The sequence below is a fragment of the Scyliorhinus torazame genome, chromosome 30, assembly GCF_047496885.1.
Source record: "Scyliorhinus torazame isolate Kashiwa2021f chromosome 30, sScyTor2.1, whole genome shotgun sequence".
Lineage (NCBI taxonomy): Eukaryota > Metazoa > Chordata > Chondrichthyes > Carcharhiniformes > Scyliorhinidae > Scyliorhinus > Scyliorhinus torazame.
Window position 1 is genome coordinate 22,767,443 of NC_092736.1, and position 15,392 is coordinate 22,782,834.

General features: G+C 48.3%; 1 protein-coding gene across 1 annotated transcript in view; it reads right to left on the reverse strand.

The window, feature by feature from the left end:
* The window catches only part of LOC140404429 (probable E3 ubiquitin-protein ligase HERC1), a 300,792-nt gene that overhangs the window by 106,253 nt on the left and 179,147 nt on the right, over window positions 1-15,392 (reverse strand). The window contains 3 exon segments of the mRNA XM_072492956.1: window positions 295-493; window positions 2,374-3,164; window positions 11,817-12,331. Coding sequence (XP_072349057.1) covers window positions 295-493; window positions 2,374-3,164; window positions 11,817-12,331 — 1,505 coding nt within the window.

Below are 15,392 nucleotides of genomic sequence, written 5' to 3' on the forward strand. Positions count from 1 at the left end.
TCCTTAAAACATCACACATTCCTGCAAATTTCCAGTACTTGGAACATACCGTGAAACATTTTCTTTACAAGGTTGAGGCCCCAGATTTAATTTTCATTACACATTCCAATTTGGGTTTAAATGGCCATGGTAAAAGTACGACAACTATTCATAAAGACATTCACACCATCTGACAAGGGTTACTTTTACTAATGAGTTCCAGCTAAGTGCCTGAGCTTTTATTTGTTGTTTCCATGACAAATTAAACAGTTTCCAACCACTCAAACGGAGTCAAATGAGTGTGACAGCACGTACCGTAGGAGGCTGAGTGGCATTACACTTGGCGATTCGGAGGCAGGCACGGTTTCCGTGTCAGTGACAGGGGTGGTAGCAGTGGTGGTGTCCTCGAGAGAGCTGCTCATGAACGAAGTGGTGCTGGAGGCAGAGGGGCTGGTAGTAACAGGTGTTTGCGCCTGTATTGGAGCATCCATTTCTTCAGGCTGCTGGGAGACATCTGCCAAGAATTTGTAAAAGTAGGGATTTGTAAACGAGTCAATTGTAAACTATACAATGGCCAATTACTTGTTGCCTATTAAAATGAAACATCCAAGCCCTGTACGAATAAAACATGCATTTAAAAAAAAAACAGACTAAACTATATAAACGTGGGGAACTCGCATGCAACCTATGAAAATAGCATAGGGTGTTCAATATTAGGAATATAAACGCACAGTAGCAAAGTTGTTAGCACTGCTGCCGCACAGCGCCAGGGACCCGGGTTCAATTCCAGCCTTGGGCGACTGTCTGAGCGGAGTTTGCACTTTCTCCCCGTGTTAGCGTGGGTTTCCTCCGGGTGCTCCGGTTTCCTCCCACAGTCCAAAGATGTGCAGATTAGGTGGATGGACTGTTCTAAATTGCCCCATAGTGCCCAAAGATATGCAGGTTAGGTGGGGTTATGGGGATAGGGCAAAGAATTGGGCTAGATAGGGTGATATTTCAGGGGCTGGTTCGGACTTGATGGACCGAATGACCTCTTTCTACACTGTAGGAATTCTATGGTTCTATATATTGGAAAGTAGGAACAGGAGTAGACATTCCATGTCCCTTCACACATTGGGTCAACAATTATTTATCAATTTCAGCTAGAAGATTTACAACTGTTATATCAATTGCTATTTCCAATATTCTACCATCCTGTGTGCAAAGAAATATTTCCTACTTTCACTCCTGAAAGGTCTGGATCTAGTCTTTTCAGATTATGCCCCCATGGTCCTCCACTTTCCCAACTAGTGAAAACAGTTTCTCTCCATCTAGCCTAGATGCTCTTTCCGAGAGCAGGTGCAGACTCGATGGGCCGAATGTCCTCCTGCTGCATTGTAGGCATTCTATGGCCAGCAATGCAGGTCCCTTGAAAACAGATGACAGTGATGTCACTTATCAGTATCTACAGTGGAAGAAGAGGTCAATGCACTAAAGCAAGTTAATATTGAGTCGGGCACTGGGAATCACCAATATTAATATAATCATGGAAAATAATCGTAGAATCACAGAATAGCTGCATCACAGAAAGAGGCCATTTGGCCTGTCATGTCTGTGCTGGCCCTCTGAACGAGTAATTCACCTAGTGACGATATTTCCCTGCCTTTTCACCACAGCTCTGCAAATTATGACACTAAGGAGTGACTGGTTCCCACATAATTTTCATCCCAACGTTTTAAAGAAAGCAATTAAGAACATTGCAGATGTCCTAACTGGTGAACATGAAACAGGTTTTCCCACTTCATATTCAACTCAATCTTGCCATTAACCAGCAATGAACCCGGAGAGACAGACCTAATTACTCCTTTTGCTGGAGACAGCTAGTCAATTTTTGCGATGAACAGGGGTGCTGATTATTTGTGGGTGTCCACATCAAATGTTGAACCCCTTAAGCCATACCATTGGAGATAAAAGAAACCTGACAGAAAGGGGTCTGACAAAATTCCTTGCGGGCAAATATACCACCTTCTCCCTGCACCACACAAAAAAAAACACGAGAATGGCCATCAGCTAACATTCCCCCACCCAGTTTATTCGCAGCCCGAGTAAATTTTCTCCTGTTCTGTTTAAAAATGAGTTTGGTGCAGGGCAACAAGAGGCGGAAACAGGTTAAATCTTATATAATGCACCTCGATCAAACTGACCAAATATTGTACTGTGGTACTGTGCTGTACTTCCATGCGTGTATCAATATATAGCACAATTTAACTGTGCTTTAATTAGATCAGCATGGAAACTATAGCAACATAGCATCTGATATCTGAATTATAGGCTAATCCAAACAAAGTATTTCCTAAACCTATCAAACAAGCAATGCCTATGCGTGATCATCTTGACATTCAGAAATAAGCATACCTTGTTTAACTTTGCCACCAAATTGATCGTCCAGCAGCGAGTTCACAATCAGCTTATAAATCATGGCCTGCGCACGCTCCAGGTCCGACAATCCCAACGCTCTCTTAATTGGCGAGCGCATGACAGCCCGTTTCACCATGTGGCGCATCAGAAACTGGAGGGCTGCTCTCATTTCCACGTCGTCCTGAATAACGGGTGACCCGGCACAGTCCGAATTGTGGCCATTCTCAGTTAAAACCTTTGGGATCAGCAACAGTTCTGCATACTTGCTGCAGCTAAGCAGAGCGCTGAGTGCCTTCATAGCACCAAGACACAAGTAAGACAACTGAACCGCTCGAATTTCCGACTGAACTAAGTCATGATTTCGCAGCACGTTCTCGTGGAGCTTCCGCTTTCCCTCGAGCGGATGGTGCTGAGAATCTAAACTAAGATGCACAGAATCCATAGTGCAAGCCGAAATGTCGTTTTCTGATCGAGAAACGGAAGCTTGCATAAAGCCTTTCGCCTCCTCGGACGACTGCGTTATCACTCGTTGATCACTGGTTTCTTTCGCGAGATCTGCCTCTGGTTTCTGCTCAGTCTCTGCTCGCTCTTCAGATTCATGTCTGTGCTTTTTCTCGTGCCTTCTTGCACTCTGTTTGGCTCCATCCTCGTGGATGCCGGTTAGGTAGGTAAGGTCTAGCAGTAGGGAAGCGGTCAACCCACGGAATCGTGAGACGTCAAAAGGCAGTGGGTCACAGGGCTCCAAGTTGTACAGTGGTGTGTCACTGGGTGACCAAGAAGTAGGGAAGCTTTAATCAGATTCAGAACGACATGGGAGAAAGCAAGTGAGGGATAGAAAGAAGGAATGTACAGAAGACTGTTATAGAAGAATAAGTATATGAATGCAGAAAGACATGAAGTTTATGAATTAGCAAAAATTTTAAAAAGCCCAAACTCACTTTTTTAAGGGAGGATAGACAAAAGATAAACGAGCAGCTTCCTTTAGACGGTTTAAAATCATCAACTCTAATTTTAGAGCAAACACACATTCTGGCACAAGCAAAACTTTCAAATGTCCATTAATCTTACATTCTTTGATGTTATTTCTTTTTTAGCGATTAGAAGAATTCAGCAATTAGAATTAGGAAAAATCAAATATTAACTAGCAATCAACATCCACACCAGGTTAAATTAGAAACATGAGCAATTCCTGCAAAAATCTTCTCCATCGCAGTAGGTTTTAAAATTGCACAACATAATAGACACCCATATCCAAATGTTAGTAGCTTCTGCTCCTCCGAGTCGAAAATATCCGATCCAAATGTCTGGACTCTAAGGAACTATACAATTTAAATTAACCTACCTACCCCCTAAAGCTCTTTTATTTTTGCAGCATTGTGTTTCATCAATGAGCTATATTTGGATGTCAAGTATTGGCCTCAAATTCACAATCTGAAGTGATGGGTCTTCTATTGTTCAACAGCTGTATAATGGGTTTTGTTAAAAGGGCTCGGTCACACATGATAAACAATCTGTTTGTGACAATATTGTAACAGAAAAGCTTCGATTTTCAGGTGGTACTGACAACCAAACAGTTAGCAATCAATATCATTAATATACTGGATCAGACGGTAACCTCTGGAGTCGGCACTTGTGCAGAAATCCAGCAGTTATTGCCAGTGATTCTACCTTTTGTTACGGAGATCTCTCCAGACTGCATTCAAAGAAAATACTGCCAAAAGCTTCCATTCTTCTATTCTTAGTCTGGTTGCAAAATCTTTGACTTTGTCAAAAGGGATGCGACTGGGTTTTTTTTTTTTAAATTGCAGAAACCCCTCACCTCGCTCTGCAAAAACGAATTCTTCACTTAGGAAGTGTCAAATTTCATATTAAAAATGTGGAATTTATGATAAAGTTGATCTTTATTTCAGTTCTTAGCTTTTATTTCGCTATCGTCAATTTGAAAAGTTAAATTCAGGGCAGCAAGGTGGTGCAGTGGATAGCACTGCTGCCTCACAGTGCTGAGGTCCCAGGTTCAATCCCGGCTCTGGGTCACTGTCTCTGTGGAGTTTGCACTCTCTCCCAGTGTTTGCATGGGTTTCACTCCCACAACCCAAAGATGTGCAGGGTAGGTGGATTGGCCATGTTAAATTGCCCCTAAAAATTGGAAAAAATTAATTGGGTAATCTAAAACAAAAGTTTAATTCAGCATTTTTAACTTCCTGCTTTGCTGTCTGTGAGAATACTTAAATGTGACTTGGTTTCTTATAGTGCTTAGTGACATCAGTGCTGCTACATGTCTGGAGATCGCTTTGACCTGGTGTAAGATTTAAACTGCTGTCAGGAATGGGGAAAACCACACAACCGATTGCTAGATCTTTATGGGAAGCTTTCTTTGTGGTCAGAGGCGTGAGCTGTGACGATAACAAACTTGGCATCTACAGGAGTAGAGAGCAAGGGAAAGACGGGACGAACGGCTGAAGCGGAGGTGAACGCGAGACGACAACGGCAGCGAAAACCGTCTGGGAGAAGCAAGTGACAACACCAACACCAGATCCATTAACGTATTGCCCTCTGTAATTGTTTCTCTGGCACCCAAATGTATATGTACCTCCCCAGTTTCCGCGTCGTTCCCCCCTCCCCCCACAAACAGATGCCTACTTATGTGCGTTCCCTTCTCTTCTATGTATACATATATATTTAAATCTGTATACATAACGGTAAATATACTTTGTTCAAAAATCCAATTAAAAACATGCCTTTATAAAAAAAAAAAAAAGTGGTGTGAGCTGCAACTTTGCCGCTCATAGTAAAATTCAGGTTATCGCTTCAATTTAGACAGGAAATACAATAAGTGTACGGGCAGCATGGTGGTGCACTGGTTAGCACTGCTGACTCACGGCACCCGGGTTCAATCCCGGCCCCGGGTCACTGTCCGTGTGGAGCTTGCACATTCTCCCCATGTCTGCGTGGGTCTCACCCCCCCCCCACAGCCCAAAGATGTGCAGGATAGGTGGATTGATCACGCTAAATTGCCCCTTAATTGGAAAAAAATAATGAATTGGGTGCTTTAAATTTCTGGGGGTGACTTCCGGTTGCGGCGATGCGGAGCTAAGCCGCACATTTCGGCAGCTCCCGCTATAACGGACTTTTGGGCTCTCCGGAGGAGCCCCAACGGAAATTTTTTGACCAAATCCCGTGTGGGAAGGTGAAGTAAGGTCCCCCTTCCGTCGTGTATGGAGGGGACTAGCAGTGGAGCGGCGGAAAAAGAGGCTTTGGAGCAGTGGCAGAAACGAGGGAGAAAATAAACAAGATGGCGGAGATCGAGCAGCATGGGGGCCGGACCAGCAGGAGTTTCTCAGGCGCTGCGTGGAGGACCTTAAAAAGGAGGTGCTGGTGCCAATGCTGTTGGCGATCGAGGGGCTGAAGGAGACCCAGAAGGCCAGGCGGTTGTGCTCCGGGAAGAGGTGAAGGACAAAACTAACGAGAACGAGATCTTGGGCCTGGCGGTGAAGATGGAGGCGCACGAGGCGCTGCACAAGAGGTGGGCCGAGAGATTCGAGGTCCTGGAGAACAGGTCGAGGAGGAAGAATCTCCGGATTCTGGGCCTCCCCGAAGGAGTGGAGGGGGCTGATGCCGGGGCGTATGTGAGCACCATGCTCCATTCCCTGATGGGTGCAGAGGCCTCTCCGAGCCCCCTGGAGCTAGAAGGGGCTCACCGGGTCCTGGCGAGGAGACCCAAGGCTGGCGAGCCGCCAAAGGCGATAGTGGCGAGGTTCCATCGCTTCGCGGACAGAAAGAGTGTCCTGAGATGGGCCAAGAAGGAGCGGAGCAGCAGATGGGAGAATGCGGTGATCCGAGTTTACCAGGACTGGAGCACGGAGGTGGCAAAGAGGAGAGCTGGCTTCAACCGGGCCAGGGCGGTGCTGCATAAAAAAAGGGTGACATTCGGAATGCTGCAGCCAGCGCGACTGTGGGTCACTTATCGGGCAGCACGGTAGCATTGTGGATAGCACAATTGCTTCACAGCTCCAGGGTCCCAGGTTCAATTCCGGCTTGGGTCACTGTCTGTGCGGAGTCTGCACATCCTCCCAGTGTGTGCGTGGGTTTCCTCCGGGTGCTCCGGTTTCCTCCCACAGTCCAAAGATGTGAAGGTTAGGTGAATTGGCCATGATAAATTGCCCTTAGTGTCCAAAATTGCCCTTAGGGTTGGGTGGGGTTTATGGGGATAGGGTGGAGGTGTTGACCTTGGGTAGGGTGCTCTTTCCAAGAGCCGGTGCAGACTCGATGGGCTGAATGGCCTCCTTCCGCACTGTAAATTCTATGATAATCTATGAGGACCGACACCACTATTTCGAGACGCCACAAGAGGCTTGGACCTTTATCCAAACGGAAAAATTGGACTCGAACTGAGGGACTGTGGATGTGGGGGAGATGTTGACTGTATACAGGGTTGTAAATATGGGTAAAGAATGTTTCACGGGTGGGACGAAGATTGGGGTGGGGGAAATAGTTCTTGATGGGGGGGGACAGTGAGGAATGTGGGCGTCGGTGCTGGAGGGAGGGGAGACTCGGGGATGGGGAATTGGGATAAGGCCGCAACAGGAGCTGCGCCACAGGGGGCGGGGCTGGCTCAGGAAAGTGTGGGCTTTTTCCCGCGTTAGGGAGGGGGGGGGGGAAATGGAGGAGCGCGAGGAGGAGGGATTTCCACACGGGGGGGGGGGGGGGGGGTCAACGGGAAGGCGGGGGAAGTCGGGGTCAGCAGGAGTCAGCTGACTTACAGAAGTATTATGGGGGAAGCATAAGAGCTGGATTCGGATCTAGCGGAGCGGGGGGGGGGGACGCGGAAACTGGGGAGGTGTATATACATTTGGGTGCCAGAGAAACAATTACAGAGGGCAATACGTCTGGGTGACTGGAGGTTGCGGGAGACGCGGGCACGGGACAGGCCTAAAATAGGAGATGGCTAGTCGACAGGGGGTGGGGGGCGGGTAGCCCCCCCAATCCGGCTGATCACGTGGAATGTGAGAGGCCTAAATGGGCCGGTTAAGAGGGCCCGAGTGTTCGCGCACTTAAAGGGACTGAAGGCAGACGTGGTCATGCTTCAGGAGACACATCTGAAGGTGGCAGATCAGGTCAGGTTAAGGAAGGGATGGGTAGGACAGGTGTTCCATTCGGGGCTGGATGCGAAGAATAGAGGGGTGGCAATACTGGTGGGGAAGCGGGTGTCGTTTGAGGCCAAGAACATCGTAGCGGACAATGGAGGCCGATACGTGATGGTGAGCGGTAGGTTGCAGGGGTATTGGTAAACGTTATACGCCCCGAATTGGGACGATGCTGGATTCATGAAACGGATGTTGGGGCGTATTCCGGACTTGGAGGTATGAAGCTTGATAATGGGTGGGGATTTCAACACAGTGTTGGACCCAGCACTGGATCGCTCCTTTTCTAGGACCGGAAAGAGGCCGGCTGCGGCCAAGATGCTCAGGGGGTTTATGGATCACATGGGGGGAGTAGATCCGTGGAGATTTGCCAGGCCTTTGGCCAGAGAATTTTCTTTTTTCTCCCATGTACACAAGGCCTACTCCCGGATAGATTTTTTTTGTTCTGGGCAGGGCATTGATCCCGAAAGTGGAGGGAACGGAGTATTCGGCCATAGCCATTTCAGACCACGCCCCACACTGGGTGGAACTAGAGCTGGGGGAGGAGAGGGACCAACGCCCGCTGTGGCGGTTGGATGTGAGACTGCTGGCAGACGAGGAAGTGTGCGAGAGGGTGCATCGAAAGGTATCTGGAGGCCAATGACAACGGGGAGGTCCAGGTGGGAGTAGTATGGGAGGCGCTGAAGGCGGTGGTCAGGGGAGAGTTAATCTCCATCAGGGCTCATAGGGAGAAGAGAGAGGGCAGGGGAAGGGAGAGGTTAGTGGGGGAGATTTTAAGAGTGGACAGGAGATATGCAGAGGCCCCTGATGAGGGACTACTCAGGGAGAGACGAAGTCTCCAGACGGAGTTCGACCCGTTGACCACAGGGAAGGCAGAGGCACAGTGGAGGAAGGCACAGGGGGCGATGTATGTGTATGGGGAGAAGGCGAGCCGGATGCTGGCACATCAGCTCCGTAAGAGGATGGCAGCGAGGGAAATAGGTGGAGTCAAGGATGGAAGGGGAACTACGGTGCGGAGTGCGGTGAAAATGAATGAGGCATTCAAGGCCTTCTACGAGGAGCTGTATAGGTCCCAGCCCCCAGGGGGAAAAAAGGGGATGCGACGATTCTTGGACCAACTGAGGTTCCCGAGGGTGGAGGAGCAAGAGGTGGCTGGTTTGGGGGCACCAATTGGGGTGAAGGAGCTGGTTAAAGGACTGGGGAGCATGCAGGCAGGGAAGGCCCCGGGACCGGATGGGTTCCCGGTGGAGTTCTATAGGAAGTATGTAGACCTGTTAGCCCCGTTGCTGGTAAGGACTTTCAATGAGGCAAGGGAGGGAGGGACCCTGCCCCCGACAGTGTCGGAGGTGACGATCTCTTTGATCCTGAAGCGGGATAAGGACCCACTGAAATGCGGGTCGTATAGTATTTGTAAAGGGCAGGCAGCTTAATACCAATGTGCGAAGGCTCCTAAACGTGATAATGATGCCATCGGTGGAGGGAGAGGCAGAGATAGTGGCAGCTATGCACGTGGAGAAGGCCTTTGACCGAGTAGAGTGGAAGTATCTCTGGGAAGTGTTGCGGAGGTTTGGGGAGGGGTTTATCAGTTGGGTTAAGCTCCTATATAAAGCCCCGGTGGCGAGTGTGGTTACGAATTGGCGGAGGTCGGAGTATTTTCGGCTGTATCGAGGGACGAGGCAGGGGTGCCCCCTGTCCCCCCTGTTGTTTGCATTAGCAATTGAACCTTTGGCCATGGCATTAAGAGATTCCAGAAAATGGAGGGAGGTGGTTCGAGGGGGGAGAGGAGCATCGAGTGTCGCTGTACGCAGACGACCTGTTGCTGTATGTGGCGGACCCAGTGGAGGGGATGGTTGAGGTCATGCAGATCCTAAGGGAGTTTGGGGACTTCTCGGGCTACAAGCTCAATGTAGGGAAGAGTGAGCTCTTTGTGGTGCATCCGGGGGATCAGTGAAGAGGGATAGATGACCTACCGTTGAGGGCGACGGAAAGGAGCTTCCGATACTTGGGGATCCAGTTAGCTAAGAGCTGGGGGACCCTGCACAAACTTAATTTGACGCAGCTGGTGGAGCAGATGGAGGAGGACTTTAAACGGTGGAACATGTTGCCACTCTCGCTAGCGGGCAGTCGATTAAAATGGTGGTCCTCCCGAGGTTTCTTTTTGTAATCCAATGCCTTCCAATTGTGATCACCAAGGCCCTTTTTTAAGAGGGTAGGCAGGAGCATTATGGGTTTTGTGTGGGCGAGTAAGACCCCGAGGGTAAGGAGGGGGTTTCTGGAGCGTAGTAGAGATAGAGGGCTGGCGTTGCCGAATCTGGGTGGCTACTACTGGGCAGCCAACGTGGCGATGATCCGTAAGTGGGTGATGGAGGGAGAGGGGGTGGCATGGAAGAGGTTGGAGATGGCGTCCTGCAAAGGAACGAGCGTGGGGGCGCTGGTGACGGCACCGCTGCCGCTCTCGCCGACAAGGCACACCACGAGTCCGGTGGTGGCGGCAACGCTAAAGATCTGGGGGCAGTGGAGACGACACAAGGGTGCGATGGGAGCCTCGGTGTGGTCCCCGATCAGAGATAACCATCGGTTTGTCCCAGGAAGGATGGACGGGGGGGGTTTCAGAGCTGGCATCGGGCAGGGATTAGAAGAATGGGGGACCTGTTCATCGATGGGACGTTTGCGAGCTTAGGGGCGCTGGAGGAGAGGTTTGGACTACCCCCGGGAAACGCTTTCAGGTACATGCAAGTGAGGGCGTTTGTGAGGCGGCAGCTGAGGGAATTCCCGCTGCTCCCGGCACAGGGGGTTCAAGACAGGGTGATTTCGGGCGTATGGGTCGGAGAGGGCAAGGTGTCGGCGATATACCAGGAGATGAAAGAAGAGGGGGAGGCTTTGGTAGAGGAGCTGAAGGGCAAATGGGAAGAGGAGCTGGGGGAGGAGATTGAGGAGGGTCTGTGGGCCGTGTGCCAGGCTTAGCCTGATACAATTTAAGGTTGTTCACAGAGCGCATATGACGGGGGCGAGGTGGAGTAGGTTCTTTGGGGTGGAGGACAGATGTGGGATGTGCTCAGGAAGCCCGGCGAACCATGCCCATATGTTTTGGTCGTGCCCGGCACTGGATGGGTTCTGGAGGGGAGTTGCGAGAACTATATCTAAGGTGGTGAAAGTCCAGGTCAAGCCAAGCTGGGGGCTAGCATTATTTGGAGTAGCGGATGAGCCGGGAGTGCAGGAGGCGAAAGAGGCCGGCATTCTGGCCTTTGCGTCCCTGGTAGCCCGGCGAAGGATCTTGTTAGTGTGGAAAGATGCGAAGCCACCCAGTGTGGAGGCCTGGATAAATGACATGGCAGGGTTTATCAAGTTGGAGAGGATAAAGTTTGCCCTGAGAGGGTCTGTGCAGGGGTTCTCCAGGCGGTGGCAACCGTTCCTAGACTATCTCGCGGAGCGTTAGATGAAGTTCGGTCGACAGCAGCAGCAACCCGGGGGGGGGGGATTTGCCATGTTTATGTCTCGCTATGCGAGTTTTCCTTTCTTTTTGTTACGGGGGGGGGGGGGGTTTGTTTGTATGGTTGAAAATTGTGTTTAAAAATTCTTAATAAACATATTTTTTTTAAAAAATACATTTCTGGGGGTCAAAAGAAATGCAATAAACTTTATGCCTTCGTTAGAGTTCAAAAAAGAAAATCACACCCTCATGTTACCTTTCAAAGACAAATGATTCTGAAAAAAATGCGAAGGTACAGAATGCAGCCAGCCAGTCTTCCATGTCCAACTACATTTATGTATGGTGAACAAATATGTAAAATTACATTTTGTTTGGTAAACTTTATGTTTTAAATATGGAATTAATTCACGGCTCCCATTCTCTAGTGGTGAGCCACAGTTGAAATGAAATGAAATGAAATGAAAATCACTTGTCACAAGTAGGCTTCAAATGAAGTTACTGTGAAAAGCCCCTAGTTGCCACATTCCGGCACCTGTTCGGGGAGGCTGATACGGGATACAGTTGAAGGACAAAGGCTACAAACATGGTCACTAATTCTCTAACCTGCACTTAGTTTGAATGTGGCCTGCTACAGGGATATATGCATAATCTACATGATTAGAATCTGTATTATTAAAAAGTCTAACATTTTCTCAAATACTTTTCCTGTCACACAATGCTGCTAAAACCTTTGGTAGCTCACCATGGGCAACACAATAGGAGATCTAATATCTACAAATGCAGAGAGAAAGTGTATGGGCACTTGCGCTATAAATATTAGGAACCTAAGCCAGTTAGTCAGTTCCACTTAAGACTTGCATTGTACCTACCTTATTGTTATTTCTGCATCGTCCCACTGCACCTTTGCTGAAGCGCTCCCTTCCTTGACGACGCCTAAAAGAGTGGCATGCCTCCCAGTCTGCTTGTGGATGCACCTCCCTCCAACTCGAAGGCCTGTATCCACACCGCCGATTACTGCCAGCACAGGCCACACCTCAGTGCACAGGGTTCTCAGCTGGATTTCCGTGAGCTCTGCCAAACCATGCTTGCTGTATTTTCCTCTTTCCTCCTCTTTACCTTCTTCCTTAATTTCATGTTCCTCTCTGCTTTGCACAGAGCGACTCTTTTTTAATTTGTGGTTGACTTCTTTGATGCAAGATTTGACTTTCTGCAAACGGTCCATCATATTTTTGTTTATACAGTGGGTCCACTTGTCTGTACGGTGCAGAATACGGATGAGTTGGATAGTGGCCTCTGCCAGCACAGTGGCTACAGGACTACAGATAGGGTCGCCAGGTAGTAGATCCCGAGGTGTGCCCCGCATCTGCATTTCACAGATTTTAACCTAAAAGCAAAATAAATGTTTAGACTTGAATACAATAAAACAAAAGCATAGCTTCAATATAAAAGTGGCTAACATTAATTTCAATGAAATGTTATAATCAATGTTAGAAATAATGTTACAATGAAATGTTACGGGCAGCACGGTAGCACAGTTGCTTCACAGCTCCAGAGTCCCAGGTTTGATTCCGGCTTGGGTGACTGTCTGTGTGGAGTTTGCACGTTCTCCCCGTTCTGCATGGATTTCCTCCGGGTGCTCCGGTTTCCTCCCACAGTCCAAAGATGTGCAGGTTAGGTGGATTGGCCATGATAAATTGCCCTTAGTGTCCAAAAAGGTTAGGTGGGGTTAGTGAATTACGGGGATAGGGGGAGATGCGGGCTTAAGTGGGGTGCTCTTTCCAAGGGCTGGTGCAGACTCGATGGGCCAAATGGCCTCCTTCTGCACTGTAAATTCTACGATTCTATGACAATCGGCAGTTCCAGTAACAGATTTTTCAAAACTACCCAATCACGCATCCAGTACCCCAGTGTCCACCAAATCTGGAGCAATGCATATTTCTACAAGCAGATTTCTTGTTCATGCCTAAAGTTCATTACTATTTTGTGACGTGGAAATTTCACGCATAAACATTCTTTGTTCGTAATGTCATGGGAGTGTCCCTTTAAGGTTTTTGTCTTATCACATGGCTTCAGTGATGTCATTTCGCAGGTGGAACTGAGCTGTGGCTGAGAGGTTTGTTTAGTTTCACTTTCAGTTTTTGACTGCTGTGGACTACAGACAGGGAAAAGAACTGTTTTTTGTCTGTCTCTCTATTTTCATTTTAAATAGCTGTTCCAGTAAACCACCTTGGCGGTGGCTTTGGATATATAATTGTTTTCTGGAAGGAGGTGAAACTGCTGGTTGAAAATTGGATTAGAATTTCAGTAACAGGACCAGTCTTAGTCAAGTGAGAATGCAGTGTGCTGGGCCACGCCCTTGAAAAGGGATTTTTGGTTTATTGGATTTTGGTTTTGAATTGGAACAGTTAAGGGGGAATTCATTAAGTGTTATAACTAGATTACTGTAGTAGCGTGGTGTCGTTATGTTTGTAATTGATGAAAATTCTTGGTGTGTTTACACACACACACATATATATACACACATGTGAACTAAGTTCTGAGAATAAAGCTTGTTTCGATTAAAGTGTAAATCCCACCTGAACGGAAGGCTCTTTTTTCATCCCAGCCAAATTCAACATAAAGGTTGTAGGTCAGGTGAACTTCGTAATATACTTTGGAGTTTCTAAGCCCCGGCCCATAACAATAAAAGGATTTTTATTGCAGGTGCAGAATTTTTTTTTTTTTTTTTTTAAATTTAGAGTACCCAATTAGTTTTTTCCAATTAAGGGGCAATTTAGCGTGGCCAATCCACCTACCCTGCACATCTTTGGGTTGTGGGGGCGAGACCCACACAAACACGGGGAGAATGTGCAACTGCCACACGGACAGTGACCCAGAGCCGGGATCGAACCTGGGACATTGGCGCCGTGAGGCAGCAGGGCTAACCCACTGCGCCATCATGCTGCCCTGCAGGTGCAGAAATGCTAACAACAGCCCCAGCAATTGTATAATTCATCAATGAGCAGAGTTGTTGAGATGCGACGCCATCCCAGTTTCCAGCAGCCACATATCTGAACTGCACCAATAGGAACAACCTCACGAGGCAGAAAGTATACCCAGAGGGTGAAACATGTAGTGAGGCAGATACAGGGGATGGAGCAACTGAACTTGTGGAAAGAACATAGAAAAATACAGCACAGAACAGACCCTTTGGCCCACGATGTTGTGCCGAACCTTTGTCCTAGATTAATCATAGATTATCATAGAATTTACAGTGCAGGAGGCCATTCGGCCCATTGAGTCTGCACCGGCTCTTGGAAAGAGCACCCTACCCAAGGTCAACACCTCCACCCAACACTAAGGGCAATTCACCATGGCCAATCCACCCAACCTGCACATCCCCGAACCGCGGGAGGAAACCGGAGCACCCGGAGGAAACCCACGCACACACGGGGAGGACACGCAGACTCCGCACAGAGAGTGACCCAAGCCGGAATCGAACGCGGGACCCTGGAGCCGCGAAGCAACCGCGCCATCCACAATGCTACCGCACTGCCCTCAAGAACAAATTAATCTACACTATATCATTCTACCTTAATCCATGTACCTATCCAATAACAGCTTGAAGGTCCCTAATGTTTCCGACTCAACTACTTCCACAGGCAGTGCATTCCATGTCCCCACTACTCTCTGGGTAAAGAACCTACCACTGACATCCCCCTATATCTTCTACCATTCACCTTAAATTTATGTCCCCTTGTAATGGTTTGTTCCACCCGGGGAAAAAGTCTCTGACTGTCTACTCTATCTATTCCCCTGATCATCTTATAAACCTCTATCAAGTCGCCCCTCATCCTTCTCCGTTCTAATGAGAAAAGGCCTAGCACCCTCAACCTTTCCTCCTAAGACCTACTCTCCATTCCAGGTAACATCCTGGTAAATCTCCTTTGCACCTTTTCCAAAGCTTCCACATCCTTCCTAAAATGAGGCGACCAGAACTGTACACAGTGCTCCAAATGTGGCCTTACCAAAGTTTTGTACAGCTGCATCATCACCTCACGGCTCTTAAATTCAATCCCTCTGTTAATGAACGCGAGCACACCATAGGCCTTCTACACAGCTCTATCCATTTGAGTGGCAACTTTCAAAGATGTATGAACATAGACCCCAAGATCTCTCTGCACCTCCATATTGCCAAGAACCCTACCGTTAACCCTGTATTCCGCAATCATATTTGTCCTTCCAAAATGGACAACCTCACACTTTCCAGGGTTAAACTCCATCTGCCACTTCTCAGCCCAGCTCTGCATCCTATTTATCTCTTTGCAGCCGACAACAGCCCTCCTCACTATCCACAACTCCACCATTCTTCGTATCGTCTGCAAATTTACTGACCCACCCTTCAACTCCCTCATCCAAGTCATTAATGAAAATCACAAACAGTAGAGGACCCAGAACTGATCCCT